We start from the raw sequence: 22,947 nt of genomic DNA on the forward strand, positions 1-22,947 counted from the left end.
ACATTTATGCAGGGGAAGCTCTTCAGAGCCTCTCGGATTTGTTCTCATTCATGGACTTAAGGGGTTTCAGAAATCGGTTCCAGGAGGAAATGCACTTCACCTTCCTTTTCTTTCATGAAAACCTGATTTTTCTGGTCAAACGGTCACAAAGTCACACCAGAGTAGCCTGGATGAGTGTTTAAAAACCTGTATTCAGTCAGAAGGGACTGTTAATCTCAGGGTCTTGAGTTCAAGCCCCACATTGGGCACAGAGCCCATTTAAAAAAAAAAAAGAAAGACTATATTCAGTTGACCTTGATGGGAGCTTTCCCCAGATGAGTGTTCAGGTTTTGAGAGTTAATGTCAAGTAACAGAAACCCTCGTGTTCTCACAAAATGCTCCTAATGGAATCTGCTCCCTTAAATGTGGTTTGCCGGCCCCTTCTCTCTTTCTCCCCTCTCTCCCCTTCCCCCTTTCCTTCTCCTGCCCTGGCCTTGCTACCCCTCCTACCCCACCTGCTCAGAATCCCCTTTGAGCCATTTTTTCCTTAACTTTCTCAGAGACCCCAAAACACTGGATTCTCCTGGGGGAGCCATTATCCTCATTAGAAGGCAGAGAATGGGGACATTGCAGATAATGACCATGACCCCGCCTCGGCCCACCCTCACCCCGTCCCCTGCCACACAGGGAGCAGGGCTCCATGGCTGCGGTTGCAGAAAAGACCAGAGGCTTTGGAGTCAGCGCTCGGTTTGATCCTGGCATGGCTTCCCGTGCGAACATTGGTGGTGGCCTCGGGAAGGGGCCTGGGGACGCTATTGCTGGTGGCGGCACCAACATCGAGTAGCTTCTCGGTAGCTTCTCGGCCTGGGGTCTTACAGAGCTCCGCTTTTCAGCGCTGTGTGGAAGGTGAAAATCACTTTCCTGACATCCTCATCCCTCAGGATGCTTTTTGTTTTGTTTTCCCGGGCACAGCACTCGGGAAATGGGCAGTCACCTCTGGGCAGTTCTGAAAGCAGAGAGTCAGGAGAAGCAGAAGTCAGGCTGGTGTTCTCCAACCCCGACTGCTGCGCCTTGGGTTTGGACTGCTTTATGGATAGTCACTTGTTTAATATGCAAAACGATTTGTTGGGCGAGTAGCAACGCCAGTAAAGCTCTGGTATGTATTTGCGTTGCCTCTGACTCTCCCATTGGGAAGCTGGTGACTGACGTGTGATGTCATTGACGAGCCTGTGCTTTTCCTCCTGTTAACAGCTGACGTGTCCCCACGAGGATTTACCACGTGCCACACACCAGGCTCCGTGCTTCGTAAGCATCATTTGATCTGCAACTCTCCCTTCGGGGAATGTATTTTCACCTGTGATCTTACATAGTGTCCAGCATCACCATCGCTTTGTTTACGAGATGAATAGACCAGGCTCAGAGGGGGACGGGTGTCCTGGACCCTGCAGCCAGCAAGTGACTGGGCCAGGACGCGGCCCAAGCATCTCGAAGGCAAGGCGCAGGGCTGGCTGGGAGTGGGGACAAGATGGATGAACAGGAGCTCGTTCCACTCTTAGGGAGCCACAGTCCAGCCAGAGCCGGGTGCCAGGAAGGGCTTGTGTCTGGTCATTCATTCATGGAATTGGAGCTGTGGACCTGGTTTGGGGGATATCTGATGGCTTAAGACCCAATCGTTAAAAGGGCTTTCATTCTGCCGGACCTCTGAAAGCCTTCACATGGTTTTCAAATTTAATATAGTTTTGAACTGTAAGCCCACTCGAATGGAGGAGATAAGTAAACGGATGACAGCCCAGCGTGGTGTGTATCCAGGTGGAGTGTAATACAGATGGGCGGCCCCAGGGGCGTATGTGGAATCCGCGAGGAGGTGGTGGCGCTGGAACTGGGTTCAAGGGCGCCTCTAGGTGGAGGAGGGCGTAGGGAGAGGCGGTGAGTGGGAGGCATCCCTGCCCGTCTGCCCCAGGGGCTGGAGCAGGCTGTCCCCGCCGCCTGGCTGGGAGCTCAGCGAGGCTCTCATTAGTCAGCCGCGCGGGGAGGAGCCGGGTGACCTTACGCTGGCTGGAGCCTCTGCGGCCATTAAACCCGGTCCCTTGGCGGTGCGCTGCCTCCCAAGTTCGAGAGGTGGGTGGAGCGGCCCTTCCCCGAACTTAAGGAAGGATGAGGTGCTCGGGGTGGCTCTCTAGCTCCCGGACCGCTGCGTGGGAGACGGAGAAGTTGGGGGCGGCGGGCGTAAACAAGTGAGGGGGCAGCCTGCCAGCAGCCGCGCCCCCTGGCACCCCGGGCCGCGAGCGCCACCATGGGTAGGCGACAATGATCGTCCTCCCTGGGCTGCGCCGCCGCCTCTCAGGTGTCGGGTGAGCCTCCCCTGACTCTTCAAGGGATTCATAAGTTCACAGCCAAGTTCAGGGACAGGGAGGGGGCCAGTGAGGAACGCCAAGAGTGAGCTGGTGGCCCTGGGAAGGGTCAGAGGAGAAGCGCGCACGGTCTCTGCCAGAATCCGCGGTATCCTGGGGTCCTGGGAACGCAGTTCCCTGTTAATGACATAATGAATTCCTGCTCCCCCTGCCCCAGGCCTTTACATAGCGGATACACACAACTCCAGCCGGAATTGAGGGTCCACAGGACAGAAAAAGATGCGCGCCTCCATGGTAAGTGTGGGGACGTTGTGGGCTGCGGGAGGGCTGTGTTTTAGTGGGACTCATCGTCCTGGAGCCTGAGTTGTTACTGGGAGTGAGGGTCCTGGAGGATGTGGGACCACACCTCCCGCAGCTGTGGGCCATCAGGTGTCCCATGTGGGTTAGCCTGCTCCTGGTCCAGATGTCTCAGTACTCCTCTCCTAACAAATGCCGGTCAGGCAGGACATCCCGGAGGAGGGAGGCAGCAAGGGGTGACTTGCTCCCGGATGGCCCTGTCCTGTTTCCCCCACCTCCCGCCTGTCAGATCAGAACATCTGGACTGGCTCCTGGAGCCAGATGTTTGGGGCTGCACCTGCTGCTCCAGGCCCTGCCTGGGTCTAACCTTTTCTCCAGGCTTTTCTGGTCTCGGCTGACTCACCCCATGGTCAGCCCTGACAGCAATTTCTCGGCTTTCACTTTTCCTTTTTCTAATCTGTGATGTGGTTCAGAAATCATGAAGGGGCTTAGCAAATGCTTCCCTTTGACCTAGCAGAACCTGCGACTGAGGGATTCAGGGCACCGGCCGCGGATATAGACCCACCTGGGGTCGTGTTCCTACCCAGCACTTGGCGGGGCCGAGGCCTGCGGGGGCCGCTGTTCTGAGCACTTCTTGTCTCAAATCCAGTCGGTTCCCCAGAGTGTATAAGACTTAATACACAGGACGTGCTGGGAAGAGTGCTCCCCACGCAGAGTAAGTGCTGCCCTGTAATTCACTGATATTACTATTTCAATCCACAAAAAGATGCTGCCGGGACTGGCAACAGGATGGACCTGGCGTAGATGATGCCTCTAGTGGTCATTCTAAGCATCCCTCTCCTGGGGATGAAAACAGTTTAGTTTTCTTTTGTTTTCTTTTGTTTTCTTTTGTTTTCTTTTCTTTTCTTTCTTTCTTTCTTTCTTTCTTTCTTTCTTTCTTTCTTTCTTTCTTTCTTTATTAAAATTTATTCATTTGACAGACAGAGATCACAAGTGGACAGAGAGGCAGGCAGAGAGAGGAGGAAGCAGGCTCCCTGCTGAGCAGAGAGCCTGATGTGGGGCTCAATCCCAGGACCCTGGGATCATGACCTGAGCCAAAGGCAGAGGCTTTAACCCACTGAGCCACCCAGGCGCCCCAACAACACTGTTTTCAATAATAATCACGAAACAGATAGTAAGAGTATCCAGGAAAGAAACAGTGAAAATTTTCTTATTTATTGAGATTTGTATGTGGAATCATGCCAGTGCAAAAGTAAAAAAAAAAAAAAAAAAAAAAAAAGTAAGAAAAAGAAAAATAAGGTAAATGTTATGGAGAAAATTAGGAAAAAGTCATGGATTAGGAGTTTAGGAGTTTTTAATTTGGGGCACCTGTCTGGCTCAGTCAGGAGAGCCCGTGACTCTTGATTCCAGGATTGTGGGTTTGAGCCCCATGTTGGGTGTGGAGATTGCTTAAAAATAAAATCTTTTAAAGAAGTTTTTAATTGCATGAATGTAGTTTTGAAAGAAAGCTTACTCTTGCATGTAGATTGGTCATGGTCACGAATAATAGCAACAAGACAGTTTCTGTTTTAGAACTTTTACTTCTGGAAAGTTGTCTGTGACTTTGTCAAGATTGATCTTTGCATGTCCATGTTCCGTATTCAGCTGAGCTCGATTTGTCATCTGTCTTTGCTCACAGCTGACTGAAGGGCACTTTTTATTAATTTTTTTTAAAAGATTTTATTTATTTATTTGACAGACAGAGATCACAAGCAGGCAGAGAGGCAGAGGAGGAAGGAAGGCTCCCTGCTGAGCAGAGAGCCCAATGCAGGGCTCTATCACCAGGACCCTGAGATCATGACCTGAGCTGAAGGCAGAGGCTTTAACCCACTGAGCCACCCAGGTGCCCCACTTTTTATTAATTTTAATTTCAAAAGCTCCTCTCACATGAAATCACAAATATACAACTAGGAAAAGTCTTAAATGTGAGGATAGGTTTGTCAGAGATTCCTAAAAATCACATTTCGGAGTAAATTCCAGAAATTACAATACTGCCTATGTCTTTTAAAAAAAAATCAATCTAATGGCTTTTAAATATCTCCACATATGAAATATTTTCACTGAAACATCGTCACCAGAAAATTCATTGTATGTGTTTATCTTATTTGGCAAAATTCTCCCATCTTCCTTCTTCTGCAAAAGATTAGAGGAAACGGTTGAGTGATAGTGGGCACTGACATTTATTTAATCAATTGTTTTAGAATGAGTCTAGTTCTCAGTAAAAAGGATCCGCTTCTCTTTTAGTTTCTTCTGGCACTGGGAGAGCCAGCTCTTCTGTCTTCTGTGTTGAAACACAGGAAAATGCAGGACCTTGAGAGTCGGCGCACAAACCGTGCCCAGCGTGAGCTCGAACCACTCTGAGCCACTTGGAACTTACTGTTGGAACAGTAGCTAAGTCTGTGTGTCCGCAGACTAAACAACTGGGTGTTCTCTGATCAAACTTCCATGTAGAAGACGAAGTTTTTTAAAGAAAAAGAAATAAAAATGTGCTCATTTGAGGCTCATGGATATAATTAAATCTTAACAGTAACGGCAGCAATTAGAACTTCAAGGAAATAGCTTCGGGGGAGGGATGAGTAGTATTTTATCACTAAAATTAAGTCACTAGTATCTGATCATTAATATTCTTTAAAATTGGTACCTGATACACAGCAGACCAACTTTTGGTATGTTTTTATTGTTGTTTTTTTTTAAGATTTTATTTATTTATTTGAGAGAAATATTACAAGTAGGCAGAGAGGCAGGAAGAGAGAGGAGGGAGCAGGCTCCCTGCCGAGCAGGGAGACTGATGCAGGGCTCGATCCCAGGACCCTGAGACCATGACCCAAACCGAAGGCAGAGGCTCAACACACTGAGTCACCCAGGCACCCGTATTGTTGGTTTTTTTTTTTTTTTTAAGATTTTTAAAATATTTTTATTTGAGAGAGAAGGAGAGAGAGATAATGAGCAGGGGGAGGGGCAGAGGGAGAGGGACAAGCAGACTCCCAACTGAGCAGGGAGCCTGATGCAGGGCCTGATCCCAGGACCCTGAGATCATGACCTGAGCTGAAGTCAGCCACTTACCTGACTGAGATGTCCAGGCACCCCAAAGTGTGTTCTTTTTTTTAAAAGATTTTATTTATTTATTTGACATACAGAGAGAGAAATCACAAGTAGGCAGAAAGGGAGGCAGAGAAAGAGGGGGAAGCAGGCTCTCCGCTGAGCAGAGAGCCCGATGTGGAACTCGATTCCAGGACCCTGAGTTCATGACCTGAGCCAAAGGGAGAGGCTTAACCCACTGAGCCACCCAGGCGCCCCCCCTAAGGTGTGTTATTGTTTTAAAAATTTCTGTGGACAACTTATCCCTATTTGCACCCAAGGAATATAGCTCCCACCTTCCTGCTCTTTTGAGTGTGTGGCTGCCTGCCTCTTTGGGCTTGTCGAATGTCATTTGTTGTTAGAGCAGCTGCCTGGACCTCCCTGGGATGGAGAGACTGCCTGTCTACTATTCAGCCAGTGTTTCTTTGAGCCCTTTTATTTTATTTAAATTCAGTTAATTAACATATTATTGGTTTTAAGGTAGATTTACGAGACTCATCAGTCTTATATAATACTGTGTTCATTACAACATGTGCCCTCCTTTATGTCCATTCCCCCACCCCCTCCCTTCCAGCAACCCTCAGTTTGTCTCCTATGATTAAGAGTCTCTTATGGTTTGTCTCCCTCTCTGATTTCGTCTTGTTTTATTTTTCCCTCTCTTCCCCATGATCCTGTTTTGTTTCTTGAATTCCACGTATCAGTGAGATCATATGATAATTATTTTTCTCTGGTTGACTTATTTCGCTTAGGATAATACCCTCTAGTCCCATCCTCATTGTTGAAAATGGCAAGATTTCTTTTTTTGATGGCTGCATAATATTCCACTGTATATATGAACCACATCTTCTTCATACATTCATCTGCTGGTGGACATCTGGACCGTTTCCATCGTTTGGCTATTGTGGACATTGCTGCTATAAACATTGGGGTGCAGGTGCCCCTTCGGATCACTACTTTTGTGTCTTTGGGGTAAATACCCAGTAGTGCAATTGCTGGGTCATAGGGTAGCTCTATTTTCAACTTTGAAGAACCTCCATGCTGTTTTCCAGAATGGCTGCACCAGCTTGCGTTCCCACCAGTAGTGTAGGAGGGTTCCCCTTTTCTCTGAGCCTGTTAGTCCGGCCTGTGACACCTCCTGGTCAGGGCCAGCGCTGACCATTTCTCTCCTCTCTGTGTTCCAAAGTTGCTTAGAATGAGCGTGATGTAGAGGCAAAGCTCACCTTGTGGCTTTTACTGGAAGTCAGTACCTTCGTGCAAACTCCTTGGTATAGTGGAAAGAATTTGGCCCTTGGATTCAGGAAAACCTACAGTGGAATCCTCCCACTGCTTCTTGGGGAGCTCTGAGAACTTGGGCAAGTTACTTCCCATCTCTGAGCTGTTTCCTGACCCATAAAATAGGACGGCTGTTAAGAATTCCAGATAACTCGTGTGCGTGCAGTGCCTGATAGCGGTGGTGGCCATTGTGGTTTCCAGAGGAGTTAGGAGGCAGTCCTGATTCATGCGGGATGAGGCTGAACTCATGCATAGCCCGGCCTCAGGCCTGGAGGCCAAGAGCCTGGAAGGCCCTGGAAGTTTTGCCTCCTTTTTCTAGGATCCTCATATGGGCTGGACCTGGTACCCACTAGAGCTGCCCCTGTTCCTCTCTCAGCAGCTGGCAAGGGAAGAGGTGATATGTCAGCCCAGCCCCTCCTCTACCTTCTCTCTAGGGCTGAGGCTGGAGAGTGTGGGTGGTCAGACCTCCCTCCCGCACATGCTTCCTGCACCCACCCACCATGGGGCGCAGGGTCTTTACCCTCTCCCAGGTACTTGGTTTTACAGCTTTTGCCCCATGATCTCAGTTATTCCTCACACAAACTGCTGGATGGGTCTGTATGGCTCCATTGTACCAGAGAAGCCCAGGGAGGCTCAGTGATTCCTAAATGTCACACAACAGTAGAGCAGAGAGGGGCTGAATCTTGGGTGGACATGGGCTCTGCTACTGAAAATGCAGACTTGGATAGTCAGTATTGATGCCCAGCCCCTCACAGGTTTCCTTTTTTCCTTGAACCTTGGTACCAAACTCCCAGCACTTTGCTGGAAAATCCCCTCTCAGCACCCACGTTGGACTTCGGTCTTTCTTGTAATTTTCCAGGAGTTTCCCAGAGCATCAGGAATGAAGGGGCTGAGATCAGAATTTCCACACTTGGCACCGCATGTGGTTTTGAGAACAAGGAGAACCTGCTCTCAGGCTGGGTTTCACAACCTCCATGGCATCTCTAGCTGGTCCTGGAACTGAGAACTTTCCAAATCAAACATAATGAAAACACACCCAGTGACAGTGGCAGCAAAAACTGCCATTTACAGAAGTCTTCCTATGTATTTGTGGTATTTGCTGAGTGTTTTGTATGTATTACCCCGTTTGATCCTCAGGACAACCCCGTGAGTTCTTCCCACTTTACAGCTGGGGAAACTGAGGCTGCGAGAAGTTGGGTAACTTGTCCAAGGCTGTCCAGTTAGGAAGTAGCAGAGCCTAAATTTGAACCCAGACTGTCTAACTCTGGAGCCCCAAGGCTGTAGTCAGTATGCTTTTTCTGAAAACGAAATCCATCTGGATTTAGACTGAGTCATGCTCGGTAGCCTACTTTCTGTATTTTTGGGTACATCTGAAATATTTCATTAAAAAAAAAAATCACAAAGCTCTGACCGATGAGACTAAATGGGACCGGATGTGTGTGAATCGGAGCACATTCTTTAAAAACATTAAATTAACTAATTAAATTAAATTAATGTTTTAAAAACATTCTTTTAAAAAAAGTATCTATTTTATTTATTTACTTTTTAAGTAGGCTCCACACCCAACACGGGGCTCGAACTCACGACCTCCGAGTAACACACTCCCCCGACTGAGCCCGTCAGGTGCCCCAAGAAGCACAATTTTTTTTGTTTTTTTTTGTTTTGTTTCACTGCTTGGGTTGAAAATTCTTCTGCACGTGCTGTCGCTGTGCTCTCTGGTCCCACCCGGGGCCCACAGCTGAGGGTCTCACACTGGATCAGAGCCGCAGGGGTGAATGCGGGTGACTCTGCAGGGGTGAATGCGGGTGACTCTGCAGGGGTGAATGCGGATGACTCTGTAGGGGTGAATGCGGGTGACTCTGCAGGGATGAATGTGGGTGACTCTGCAGGGGTGAATGCAGGTGACTCTGCAGGGGTGAATGCGGGTGACTCTGCAAGGGCTGCAGACCGAGTCGTCTGCTGGAGGGCTCGGCTGTGTCCTTTCTCCTGTGAGGGAAGAGGCTGGGGCTTCAGCCACCCCTTTGCCACTTTCAGACTGATGGGGGGTAAGTGACCTGCTTTCCTTCAGCCTCAGTTTCCCCACGTGCAAAATGAGGTGTGTCTGCTCATCTCAGCCTGACGTTCAGGGTCACAGCTCTTTCCCCTCAGATACCCTCTCTTCCGGTTCTCACTCTGGGCTGCCCACTCTGTAGAACCACCCGGAAGCTTTAAAAAAATGCCCCCCCCCCAGGCAGTTGGCAGTCCCCTCACAGCTGTGCTTCTGCTTCAGGCTGCCCGCACCCCTGCTTCCCTGTCTCCATCATCCTCCTTAAGGCCACTCCCTCCCCACCACCTTCTCGGATTGCAGGAGGATGTGAGGGGTGAGTGTAGGATTTGGGTTGGAATTCCGTCTATGCCACATGCGGTCCCTCTCACCTGCTACAGGACTTCACCAAAAATCTCAGGGGCCGCCTTTTCTAGCATCATCTGCAGCTCCTCTCCCCCTCCTCCCTTACGCCCGTTCAGCCCAACTTTGGCCTCCAGCTCTGAGAGGAGCCGCGTTCATGCAGGCCACCAGTGGCCCTCACCCTAGAGCGCACTCCTGACCTCCAGAGGCCCGTTTTCAGCTGCCTCCCTGGCTTCTCCACTTGGCTACCTGGTGGGCGATTCACCCCAGCGCCCCAAGCAGGGGCACCCACTCCTCCCGAGCCCGCTCATCCTGCCTCCCACTCGCTCTGGCCAGATCACCCTGGGGTGATCTTGACCCCACTTTCCTTCATGCCCCACCTCGTTCCGTCAGCAAATCCTGTAGGTTTGACCTTCATAGAAATCCAGAACCCGTTACTTGTCATCCCCACTGCCCCGCCTCGTCTGAGCCATCAACACCGCTTCCACGCCTCTGTCCTCCTTTGTCCCCTCCGCTGCAGCCACACTGGCCTCCGGGCTGCTCCTCAAACACCTGGGGCCATTGCTCAGGCTGCTTCCTCTACCTGAATGTTCCAGATATCTGAAGGGCCCACTGTCTGCCTTCCCCGACCCCTCATTTAATACTGCAGCCTTTGCTCCCACCCCGTCCCCTCCAGCTCCTTTAACACTGCCCTGCCTTTTCTTTCTTTTTAATTTGGTATCTCTTCTAATATTCTAGATGATTTACCTATTTACTAAGACTTTAAATAAACGGAAACATTTCTGTCTCTCTCCCTGGTACTGAACAAAAGCTCATGAAGGTAGGGATTTTTATTTTGTTCATAGACACAGTGCAGGTGCCAGGTTGGTGCCTGGCATCTAGCTCTATGAGCATCTGTTGAGTGAATGAGCAAATAAATGGTTTTTTTGACCTTCCCATGCAGAGGTGGGCATCCTTGGCCGCTTACAGCACTGCCCTAAGGTGGAGGAAGCATGCCAGCACCCCCCTCTGCAGCAAATTGTGCGTAGACTCGAGTCCGAGAACCACAGCTGGGGATAAAGGCTGCAGGCTCGGAGTCAGGAACCCGGTGGGTTCGAGAGCAGAGTTAGAGCACGTCACACAGCGTTATTGCCCTTGTCATTGTCCTGGATCCCCTTAGCGCCTAACCTCTGCTTTTCGCAAACACTGATCATTTGAGTTTAAAAGAAGAGTTTAAAGATACTCAACAGACGGAATGAGCAGGTGGGCGTATTTGGAATAAAGCAACTATAGTAACATAAGAGTAGCAAGTAGGTGGTCGGGTACACAGATGTTCACCAAACAGCGCTTTTGGTTTTGAACACTTGAGACTTGAAATTTTATGTTTGAAAATTTTTCATAATAAAATGTCAGGAAGCATGCTATGAACTTAACAATGCTCATTGCAGGAGAGCTGGAAAATACAGAAAAAGAGAAGGAAGCAAAATAATTCCAGTAACCGCCCCTAGCCCCGCACCCAGAAGGATTCCCTGTGAAGATGTTGGTGTGTATCTTTCTAGTCTTTCTGTTGTGTGTATTTATTTTATTACATAGTAGTCATTGTATAGCTTACCCCAAACTGAACACTCTGATGTTTGTCAGGTTTTTTTTTGTTTGTTTGTTTGTTTTTGGTGTGTGTGTGTGCTTCTAAAATGAATATATGTGTATTTAAACATTTTGGAAAACTAGAAAAGAATTAAAAATACCCCAGATGTCACTGACTGCCAATAAACAGCTTATATTTTGGTGTATTTCCACAGCTTTTCTTTATGTGTTTTCTTTAAAAAAAAAAAAGTTTAAAAAATATACTGTTTTGTATAAACCTTTTTCATTAACCATTATGTAATGGGCGTTTATTGTCATGAAGCATTTTTCTAAAATAGAATTTTAAAACATATAGTATCCTAGTATATAAATATGGCAAGAATTATTATATATATATATATTTTAAGATTTTTAAGATTTTATTTATTTGACAGAGAGATGGCGAGAGAGAGAACACAAGCCAGGGGACAGGGACAGGGAGAGGGAGAGGGAGAAGCAGGCTTCCCACTGAGCAGGGAGACTGATGTGGGGCTCAATCCCAGGACCCTGGGATGATGACCTGACCTGAAAGCGGATGCTTAATGACTGAGCCACCCAGGCACCCCTAAATATGGCAAGAATTAAATAATTTTTTTACATAGGATTTTAAGGTATCTGATGTTTCGCCATTGGATGTCACTTTCTGATGGACAGCTTTTGTGGGCATTTCAGATTATTTCCTTAAGATTTGGTCTATAAATAGAAATTGAGTCAAAGAGTATGAATTTTTTTTTAATTTTTAAATTTTTTTATAAACATATAATGTATTTTTATCCCCAGGGGTACAGGTCTGTGAATTGCCAGGTTTACACACTTCACAGCACTCACCATAGCATGTACCCTCCCCAATGTCCATGACCCCACTCCCCTCCCCCTCCCCCCTCCCCCCAGCAACCCTCAGTTTGTTTTGTGAGATTAAGAGTCACTTATGGTTTGTCTCCCTCCCGATTCCATCTTGTGAGTATGAATATTTTTAAGGTTAGTGATACAAATTGCCAAATTGCTCTTCAGAAGAGTTGTACTGATTTTTATTCCCATTAACAATGGATGACGGTGTGTGTTTACTTGTATCTTTTCTTATTTTTAATATTAGTATTTTAATTTCCCCCCAAACCAGTTTTTAATGTGCATTTATTTGATTGCAAGTGAGGTAGAATATGTTTAGTTAAATTAGTGGTAACATGTACTTCTCCTTTTAAAGGTATTTAACATGCCCTTTGTCCCCTTTTTTATTTTGGAATTTAAGTCATTTTTATTGATTCATAAAAACTTTTTATATATTCAAGATACTAACTTTTCTGTCATTTTCTTCCAGCTTATCTTGGTAGTTTGTGTTTTTGTTGTTGTTGTTGTTTTTCAATGCAGAGAATGTGTTGGTCTGGCTCATTTGGCTATTGGTAGCAAGCAGTCCACTTAAGCTAGGTCAAGTAGAGAAGTTTTAGTTTAAGGACACATGTGGAGGATCAGAGGACGAGACCTACTTGCCTTCTTTAGGTCCAGCCAGCTGATGTGGGAGGCAGTGGTCACAGGATATGAAATATGGCAGCTGCTTAGGCAACGGGGACTATGGGCAATCATTTTCCCTTAAAAGGGAGCATGAACATAAGAGGCAGTGATAGAAATTTCTAATAATAAGACCTTTAACATTTTTTAAATTGTAAAACCTTTTACTCTTTTCCTTTGTGCCTTTTTCTTTGGCTTTTATCCTTCGAGTGTCTTTATTCTAAGACCTGATACAAATGCATCTATATTATTTTAAAATTTGTTTGTAGTTTTATATCCTACATTTAAATGTTACTGATTTTTGGGAATCATTAACACAGTCATATTTACAGGTTCCAGGTGGGAGATGGTTTCAAGAGGTTTTGGTGACAGATAATATCCACCTTTTCCAATTAAAACACCTCAAGCACCAGGCGTCTGGGTGGGTTAGTCGGTAAAGCAACTGGCTCTTGATTTTGGCTCAGGTCATGATCGTGGGGTCCTGAGATGGAGTCCCGTGCTGGGCTCTGTGCTCAGCGAGGAGTCTGCTTGAAATGCTTCTCTCTCTCCCACTGTCCCTCTCCCCCAACCCAATGCTCTCTCTCACTCTCACTCTAAGATAAATAAATCCTTAAAAATATTTAAAAAAATATAGAGAGATTGGGGCGCCTGGGTGGCTCAGTGGGTTAAGCCTCTGCCTTCAGCTCAGGTCAAGATCTAAGGGTCCTGGGATCGAGCCCCGCATCGAGCCTGCTTCCCCACCCCCCCGTCTCTCTGCCTGCCTCTCTGCCTACTTGTGATCTCTCTCTCTGTCAAAGAAATAAATAAAATCTTTAAAAAAAAAAAAAAAGAAGAGAGAAAACTTCAGGCTCATCCCCATGAGGAACTTTTTTTCTCCATCTAAAAATCTTAAAAAGTTTTTATTATAAAAGTAACTCATATTGGTTAAAAAAAAAAGAAATAATATATCATGTCAAAGTCTAAATCCCAAACCCCCACTGTATAAAATATACAACATTTTGGTGTATTTTCTTCAGATCATGCTTAGTGTATAGTACACTTTGCTTATAAAATGTATTTATTTTATTTAAATTTTTAAATTTTTAAAAATGTATTCTAAGCAAAAATGGGATAGTAATGTTTTTCGATGTGCTTTTCTCAACCAGTTCCACGTCTGCTCACATAAATCCATCTTGTTTTCTCTAGCAGTGGTATGTACATATGGACATATGAATGCAGGATCATTTATTTAATTGGTCCTATTAATGATTATTTAGGTTGTTTTTCCGATAATTTCGGAGGCCAGAAATAGGTCTTCAGTTTGCTTGCTAAGGAAAACGGTTGTTAATGCAGTTCTTTGTAACCCTGCTTTTGTGGGAAGGATAAAGACCTTTTGTTCTGAAATCCCGTGGGCACAGAGTCTCAGCTTTGCCCTTGTTAGAGCCTGCGTTGCGTAGTCGAGCCCTGGTTACTGTGCGGGCTGGGGGTCCCCTGAGCCCTGGGCTGGAGAGGGAGCTCTCTTCCTGGGGCCTCCTGCTAGCCCCCTTCTTCCTAGGAAGAAGCACCTGGCAGCGAATCCCCCAGGACTGTGGACTGAGTGGGGCAGGCATCACGGTCGATCAGCAGCAGGAGCTGGCAAGCTTTCCCTGTAAAGGGCCAGAGAGTGGAAGATTTTAGGTCACACGATCTCCATTGCCACTCCTCAGCCCATCTGCTGTAGAGAGAAAGCAGCCCAGGACGAGATGGAAATGAATGGGGTGTGGCCGTGTGCCAATAAAGCTTTGTGCACGCTCAAGTCTGAACGTCGTGTAATTGCATGTGCCACGGAGCATCCTTCTTTTGACTTTCCCCCAACCATTTTCAAAATGTAAAAACTGTTCTGAGCTTGCATACAAAAATAAGCAGAGGCAACCAATTTGACACCTGGGCTGTTGTTCTCATACGTCTAATTTTATAACCTGGTTCCTGGAGTTTTCGCTTTGATTCAATGGAGTTGTTTCTCTAGCTGGATTTTATGATAGAGGGTGACGTCATTCATCGTTTCAGTGCATGGCACCCTGTCCTCACTGGTCCCTACGTGACCCCCTGTCTTGTGGGTTTTTGGCTTAGGTTTCTTTGGTTTCCTGATACTATCATGCCTTCCTCCGTCTTCCCAGTGGCCGGCATCCTGATGTGTTTAGTGTGCGTTCTTTAGTCCATACGCTTCTGTTCTTGTTCTTGTTGATTTTTTTTTTTTTTAAGATTTTATTCACTTATTTGACAAGTGAGATCACAAGCAGGCAGAGAGGCAGGCAGGAGGCGGGGGCGGAATCAGGCTCCCCGCTGAGCAGAGAGCCTGATGCGGGGCTCCATCCGAGCCAAAGGCAGAGGCTTTAACCCACTGAGCCACCCAGGCGCCCCTCTTGTTGGTTTTTTAAAATGATGTTTTCAGGTGTGCTTCTTCTAAGATGTGTATCATTGGTTTGCGTGTGTGTATCTTTAATTGATACAAGTGGTGTTGCATTGCAGAGCTCATTCTCATGTTTCCACTTAGCTCTGTGTCTAAAAGCTTATCCCTGTTGCCATGTGAACATGGAGTCCTTGCACTAGTTAGAAACTAGTGGGCAGGGCTCCGCAGATCAGTCCACCACCTTTCACTTTATTTTTTTAAAGATTTTATTTATTCCTTTGACAGAGAGCATGAGCAGTGGGGAGAGGCAGAAGGAGAGGCAGAGGCAGGCTCCCTGCTGAGCTGAAAGCCCCATATGGGGCTCGATCCCAGGACCTGAAGATCGTGACCTGAACTGAAGGCAGACACTTAGCCATCTGAGCCACCCAGGCGCCCTCTTTCACTTCATTTTTATTTTTTATCTTTTTAAAAATATTTTATTTATTTACTTGACACAGAGAGAGAGAGAGAGAGAGAGAGCACAAGCAGGGGGAGGGGCAGGTAGAGGGAGAAGCAGACTCCCTGCGGAGCAAGGAGCCCGATGCCAGGCTCGATCCTAGGACTGTGGGATCATGCCCCAAGCCGAAGGCAGATGCTCCACGGCTGAGCCACACAGGCGCCCCATCACTTTGTTTTAAGAAAGTGTCCTCGAGTGGTATTATGTTTTGACCTGTGCATATTTGGAAATAGGTACCTTTGCCCTTGAAAGGGGCAGGCAATTTGATTGTGTATTTTAAAAATCAATACTTTTTTCCTTTCAAACTGTAGATAGCTATTAAAATTTAAAAAATTTTAGGGGTCCCTGGGTGGCTCAGTTGGTTAAGCAGCTGCCTTTGGCTCAGGTCATGGTCGCAGGGTCCTGGGATCAAGCCCCACATTGGGCTCCTTGCTCAGCGGGGAGCCTGCTTCTCCCTCTCCCCCTGCTTGTGCTCTCTCTCTCTCACTCTCAAATATCTTTAAAGATTTTATTTATTTATTTGAGAGTGAGAGAGAACATGAGCAGTGGGGGGAGGGGCAGAGGGAGAGGGAGAAGCAGACTTCCTGCGGAGCAGTGAGCCTGACTGGGAGCTCTGTCCCAGGACTCTTAGATCATGACCCGACTGAAGGCAGCCGCTTAGCTGACTGAGCCACCCAGGAACCCCCAAATTTAAAAAAATTTAAATACATTAAAAAAAGTTTGCATTGAAAAAACCTGAAGTCTAATTTATTCCTTTTAGTGTTCATTTTTTTTTAAAATAATTTTTTAAAAAGTTTATATGTTTTTGCTATCCCTACACCCAGCATGGGGCTAGAACTCACAACTCTGAAATCAAGAGTCGCTCACTCCACCCACTGAGCCAGCCAGGCACCCCGTTAGTATTTGTTTCTATGAGTTTTCATCAAAACATACAACTGCGTAACTGTCACCACCGTCAGACACGGAACAGTTGGGGAAGCTGAGTTGCCCCCCCCCCCGGTTCCCCCCATGCCCATTTGTTGTCCGCTCCCCACCTCACTCCCAGCGCCTGGCAATCACTGATCACTTTCTGTCCTATAGTGATGCCTTTTCTGGAATGGGACATAAATGGGATATGACATTGTCTTGCTTTTGGGGTATGGCTTCTTCTCATCACCATGCATTTGCTGCCCCATTATCTTGGGGTGTTTATGGTGAATTTCTTTGTAGATATTTTTGTTATTGTAATAAAAAAAAGTTTTTTTCAGGCGTCTTTCTACATGTAGGCCACCTTTCTGTGGTATTTTTCTGGAGCACAGTGAGTTCCTCGGGTCTGTGTACCACTGACTGCTCATTCCTTGACATCGTATTACTGATGTTCACACTGTCTCCTTTTTGTTTTTATTAAAGATTTTATTTATTTATTTGAGAGAGAGACAGTGAGGGAGAACATGAGAGGCGAGAAGGTCAGAGGGAGAAGGAGACTCCCTGTGGAGCCGGGATCCCGATGTGGGACTCCATCCCAGGACTCTGGGATTGTGACTTGAGCTGAAGGCAGTTACTTAACCAACTGAGCCACACAGGCGCCCACACTGTCTCCTGTTTAATCCGTGGCCTTCCCCAGGGGAGGATTCCTACCTTGTCTTTATGTCCTTGCTTATTCATGGAGGAACCCTCCTCCCCCACCAGTTAAATTCCCTTTGGGGGATTTCTGAAGGCCCCCTAATTCTTACCAACAATATTTTTTCCTTTTATTCTGGAAAACAAGTGGGATTCATAAATTGCGACCATTGTCCATTGTTCCGAAATAGGTTCTCCGTAAGGTTTGGGTGCCTTCTTTTGGGCAGACTAATTACAATCACTGCATAAGAGAACCTGATTTATACATAACATTTCTGTGAAAAGATTTTTTTCCTGCCACATGTAATACAGATTTTCAGTTTTAATGTTTGTATAAATGGAAATGCGCTGCCGTTGACCTTGCTTCCTAGGCCTCGTGGAGTTTGTGATCGGCTCTTCCCACTTCCTTTGTTTCTATCCCAAGGCAGGCCATGCAGGGGTAAGTCCTCCCCAGGGCATCCTGGATGGACTCTCTCAGTCAGGTCCGAGGAGCTTGGCGGTGGGATGTAGGCAAATCCCTACGGGTCTAGCCACAAAGAGCGAGCAGGCCAGAGCCCCCTCCCGAAGACTTGGCCAGAGGACAGAGGGGATCCTTCTCTAGGTCTTCTAAAGGGATAGTTGCCTCGCTCATTAAAGAGATTTAAGGTTGGCTTGGACCAGAGAAGCTTGTCACCCCTGATTCTGGTCCAAATCGAATGCCCCGCACCCCCAGCACTTAGCACAGTGTCTGTTGTTGGCCCCTCAATAGTGCTGAATGGAAGTGATCTTGAACCTCGGGAGGTTTTCTCCAGCTCTGCTCCGTACTCCCCGATCCCCAGCAGGGCAGGGCTCCTAGCCGCTGCTCCCCACCTTCCCCAGCACACAACACAGACACTCATCCCTACACACACTGCTTGGGAAGTAATAAGAAATACAGTTTTGGTCTTTTTCCCCAATTCCCTGCCCTGGGCTTCTACAAGCCTTGTAATATCCTGAGTGATACAAGATGAAAGTCTTCTGTTATTCATCATAAACCCCCTTCATCCCCACCTGAGTTTATGCTAATGAGGTGATGAGGAACCCTCTTATTAGAGGGCTGGAAATTTCAGCCCCACCTTCGGGGTGAGGGGGAGAGATCGTGGACGGTGAGTTAATCATTAGGACTAATGACTTAATCAATCCTGCCTGTGTAACACAGCCCCGATAAAAACTGAAGGGGTTGGGGAGTTCCTGGGTTGGTGAGCACACAGAGGTGCTGGGAGACTGGCCCCTGGAGAGGGCGTGGCAGCTGTGCCCTTCCCCCGCCTCTCCGCCACTCCGCCATCTGGCTGTTCCTGAGTTGTGTTCTTTATAACAAGCTGGTAATCTAGTAAGTAAACTGTTTTCCTGAGTTCTGTGAGCCATTCTAGCAAATTCTAGAACCCGAGGAGGAGGTTATGGAAGCCCTTGATTTACAGCTAGTAAGTCAGAAGCGCAGGGGACAATCTGGACATGTGGCTGGCAGCTGAATTTGGGGGGAGCAGTCTGGTGGGACCGAGCCCTTCACCCCTGGGGTCTGCGTTAGGTCCGTGCAGTTAGCGTCAGAATTGGGATAAACTGTAGGATATCCAGTCGGTTTCCACCGAGGACTAGATTGCGTGGTGTGGAGAAACCACGGATCTGGTGTCGAAAGCATTGGTGTGAGTCTAGTGCATAGGAGGAGGGAGTTTCCTTTACTCATATACTCACACTCACACGCACACACTCAGCCACTCATCATCGGGTGAGCAGCCAGGAGGACACTATGGCCAGAGACAGGCCAATTCTTGGTCACGCCCTAGGCCAGCTGGGGAATGTCGGGGAGACACCCTCCCAATCTGATGGCCTCTGGCAAGGGACCCAGCCTCTGCCACCTGGTTCCAAGGTCTCACTCGCACCACCTCTAACAGCCTTGTTCTTGGTTTTGCAGCCAGAGCCCAAAGTTGGAGACCTGATTGAGATCTTCCGCCCTTTCTACAGACACTGGGCCATCTACGTTGGCGATGGATACGTAGTCCACCTGGCCCCGCCAAGTAAGGGCACCGAGGGCCTCCGCCGTGCTGGGGCTGGGAGGAGTGGGAGATGGGGCAGCTGTGGGTAACAGGGAACTCCACCTCCCTCACTGGTCCCCGACTGGTGGTTGGTTCCTGAGTGCTACAAGAAAGCAGGTTGGGTGTGGGGCAATAGTTTTCAAACTCTGTTCTTTGGAACCCTAGGGGTCCCCTGCAGGGGCCGAGGTGGGCTTCCAAGGGGATGGCTCTGTTCTTGATGGTTTTAAATACTGTGGGTTTTTTTTTTTTTTTTAGATTTTATTTATTTATTTGACAGACAGAGATCACAAGCAGGCAGAGAGGCAGGCAGAGAGAGAGGGGGAAGCAGGCTCCCCGCTGAGCAGAGAGCCCGATGTGGGGCTCGATCCCAGGACTCTGGGATCATGACCCGAGCCGAAGGCAGAGGCTTTAACCCACTGAGCCACCCGGGTGCCCCAATACTGTGGGTTTTAATTAAACGCATTCACCTCTTCAGTATAAAACTCCCTGAGAAAGCGTGGGCTTTTGGGCTGCGGGCTTGGTGAGGAATCTAGTTTCTACTCTCTAGTCTCGGTTTCCTTATCTGTAAACTGAAGCTAAGAGTGCTTCACTAGGAGAACCATTGTGAGAATTCCCCCACCCCTTTTCTTAAACTTTTTTTTTTCTTTTAAAGATTTTTTATTTATTTACTTGACAGACAGAGATCACAAGTAGGCAGAGAGAGAGGGGGAAGCAGGCTCCCTACTGAGCAGAGGGCCCGATGCGGGGCTTGATCCCAGGACCCTGAGATCATGACCTGAGCCAAAGGCAGAGGCTTAACCCACTGAGCCACCTAGGCACCCCCCTTTTCTTAAACTTTTAACTTAAACTGAGGTATAACATAAATACAGTAAAGTGTGAAAATATAGTGAAGTGTATAGTCAGTGAATTAAAAAAAATAAATCCTCCATCCATGTGACAGTGACCCAGATCAAGATCTAGAACATTTCCACTACCCTACGAGGCTCCCACGTGGCTCTGCAGCCACCCCTCCTCTTCCCGACAGACAACCGCTCTCCTAGCTTCTCTTGCTGTGAATTAGTTTCGCCTGTTCTACACCTTTGTGTGGGAGGAGCTGCATAGCCTGGGCTTTTTTTGTGTCTGGCTTCCTCCCTTGCCCATGAGAGTCCTCGGTGTGTGAGCGGTAGGAGGACTTCTCTTGCATTCTGTGTGTTTTCTGTTATATGAAAATACCGCAGCCTGTTAGCCCTGCTTCTGCTGAAGGACACTGGCTGGTTCCCGTGATTCGCTGCTGCGAATATGGTAGCTGTGACATTCCTGAACATTCTTTGTCTTTTGCCCACCCCTTTATCCCTAACTGATGGCCTCACTCTGTACATACAGAGGAATCAGAAGGAACCAGAGTGTGTGGCACCTTCCCCAGCCTGATGAACCACACCACTGCCCGCACCCTCCTAGTCTGCCTTTTCTTTGGTTAAGATGCAAGAAAATGCCCCTGTCCTTGTTTAAAAAGCCAGACTCTGGTGGCACCTGGGTGGCTCAGTGGGTTAAGCATCTGCCTTGGGCTCAGGTCATGATCCTGGGGTCCTGGGATTGAGCCCCACATCGGGCTCCCTGCTTCTCCCTCTCCCTCTGCCTGCAGCTGCCCCTACTTGTGTGCTTTCTCTCTCTCTCTGTCAAATAAATAAAAATCTTAAAAAAAAAAAAAAAAAGCCAGCCTCTGTATGTGTGGCCTGGACCCCCCCTCTCTGACTTTCGTGAGGTCTTTGCTTCTCAAATTCCTCACCTCCTGTATTATCTTGGTCCCCCTCCCTGCTCGGTTATTCCGACTGGCATAGAAACTACTGTAATAACTTCCTGTACAAACAGCCCCTTGACCTCACGTCTTCTCGAGCTAATCTGTAGAGCGAATCTTCCATCATCCACTTCCTCTTGTCATTCTGTCTTTGGGTCCCTCCACCAGCCCTCTGAACTGATAAGCAAAGGAGCACTTATCAAGGCTACCAAAAGACCTTCCACATCTTGACAAAGCCAAAGGTTGATTTTCCGGTCAAGGCTGTCTTGGCTTCTCGGTAGCATCTGACACGAGTGACCTCTCTCTCATCTTCATCGGAAGCCTGTCTTCCTTCCTCTCTCACTGGGCCCTTCCTTCTCGGTCTCCTGTGTGGGCTCCTCCTCGTCCTCTATATCTCTCATGCTTACTCTACCCAGGGGATCTCCTCGGGCCCCTGGCTTCTAGTACTTTCCGTTGGTGGATGTTTCCTCAGCCCCCCTCAGCGTAGGCCTCCCCACTCAGCTTCAGAGTTGTATAACCTCTTGACTACTTGGCATCTCCACGTGGGTGTCAGATTGGCGCCTTGAACTTGACATGCCCTGAAAGAAAGGCTCCTGTGAATGACGCTGTCCAACTGCTGGAGGCCAGAATTTAGGTGTCATCCTCGATCTTTTCCACCCCGTATCTAATGCAACAGGAAATCAGGTTGCCTCCCTCTCCAAGAGAGACTCCAGGTCTGATCACTTCTCACCGTCTGCACTTTCTTGCCCATCGGAAGCTTTGCAGCTTGTGGCTGGTTCTCTCTGCCTCTTGCCCGCTCGTGCTCCGCCCCTCCTCCCCTGGGCAGCCAGCACGATCATTCTAAAGTATGAATTGGATCATGTTACTTCTCTCCTTTAAATTCTTTTTTTTTTTTTTCTTTTTCCCCTTTGCTCAAGTTTAACAGAAACCACAAAAGATCAGAACTGGTGTCTTGCTACTGTCTCTCTCACATCAGTTGATCTACCCCATAGCGTCGCTCAGGCCATTCTCTGCAGAGGAAGGCAGGCTGGCCCAAAGTAGTCTCAGAGTCTCACCCACAGAGGGGCTGACAGGCGGGTCATCGTCAAGTCATCTGCCAAAGGAAACTGTATAGTCAATAGTAAAGAAGCCCCTGAACGAGGTGCCTTCAGCAGCCTTTAAGACTCCGAAGTCCTGAGTGATGGTCCGCGTGAGGTCTGATACCAGGGGAACGTTCATGGGTCCCAGTCCTCCTCGTTTCTTAGGTGTGTCGATCCAGGCCAGGTGACGGAAATGAGAGTCTACAGACAGACCAGCCACTTGGCACTTGAGTTTCTTAAAGTCTGAATCACTGACAGCAATGATCTCCATGGGGTACACGATGCAGAAATCAAGAGGGCAGAAGAAGAACACAACGTATTTTCTTTTGTATTCTGAGAGGCTGATGCCTTTGAACTAGACATCTAGCCTAACGGCTGTGGCTTTGAATTTGGGGGCAGGGTGCCCAATTTCGGCATTTCCTGAAGACATCTTGCTATTGGTACCTAACCACGCTGGAGCGCCAGATCTCGCCTGGCCATCTCTCCCTTCACGGCACCCCAAGCTGATAGAGCAGGTCCCTGGGGGGGATGAGGAAAAGGCAATGACCAGGGTGTGGGGGTGTTTCTCACCATCTCTGAGACAGAACTCACCCAAGACCAGTCAGGAAGAAAACGTCCCTTAAAATTCTTGCCGGGATTTTCCATCACACCTAGAGGAAGCTTCCAAGTCTGTGCTGTGGCCAGTGTTGGCTCAGCAAGGTCACGTGGCATATCAGGACCACTCGGTGATACAGCCAGAATCCAAACCCAGAGTTCCCGAGATCGTCAGCGCTGCCCTATGGAACGTCCCACCAGAGTGGCACCCACAGCGCGAAGCTTAAGGAAGCCTCACTCTTAGGGATTGACTCTGTACGGGCCTGGCCCTGAGAGTTGGAGCTTCCTTAAATTTTGTGCTGTAGGCACCCTGCTTACCTCACCCCTGTCTCAGCCCTGCCACCCTCCCTGCCTGGTGGCTGAAACCCACCTGCAACCATTCCCAGGCTGACCCCCTCCCCAGACTCAGAGCTCTGCACGGTACCAGCTCTATTCTTAACTCCAGCGGCTCCCTCAAACGCCTCCCGCCCTGCTGGTAGCAA

General features: G+C 48.0%; 1 protein-coding gene and 1 pseudogene across 5 annotated transcripts in view; one reads left to right on the plus strand and one right to left on the minus strand.

Moving 5' to 3' along the window:
• Positions 1–1,854: 1,854 nt before the first annotated feature.
• Positions 1,855–22,947, plus strand: part of LOC308351556 (phospholipase A and acyltransferase 3) — a 28,290-nt gene continuing 7,197 nt past the window's right edge. Inside the window, exons 1-4 of one of the 4 annotated variants that reach the window (XM_080817337.1) lie at positions 2,023–2,097; positions 2,548–2,624; positions 10,830–10,924; positions 18,898–19,000. In XM_080817337.1, the coding sequence (XP_080673463.1) occupies positions 10,919–10,924; positions 18,898–19,000 (109 nt within the window). In that variant the 5' untranslated portion in view covers positions 2,023–2,097; positions 2,548–2,624; positions 10,830–10,918. Of the gene's footprint in view, positions 2,331–2,547; positions 2,625–10,829; positions 10,925–18,897; positions 19,001–22,947 lie in introns of all 4 variants that reach the window. The other 3 variants (XM_080817338.1, XM_080817335.1, XM_080817336.1) reach the window with 3 other exon arrangements.
• On the minus strand, positions 21,774–22,301 carry LOC308351875 (peroxiredoxin-1-like; annotated as a pseudogene). The gene has a single exon. The product of its transcript is annotated as a peroxiredoxin-1-like (transcript).

Source organism: Martes martes (genome assembly GCF_963455335.1).
Source record: "Martes martes genome assembly, chromosome: 10".
Taxonomy (NCBI): Eukaryota; Metazoa; Chordata; class Mammalia; order Carnivora; family Mustelidae; genus Martes; species Martes martes.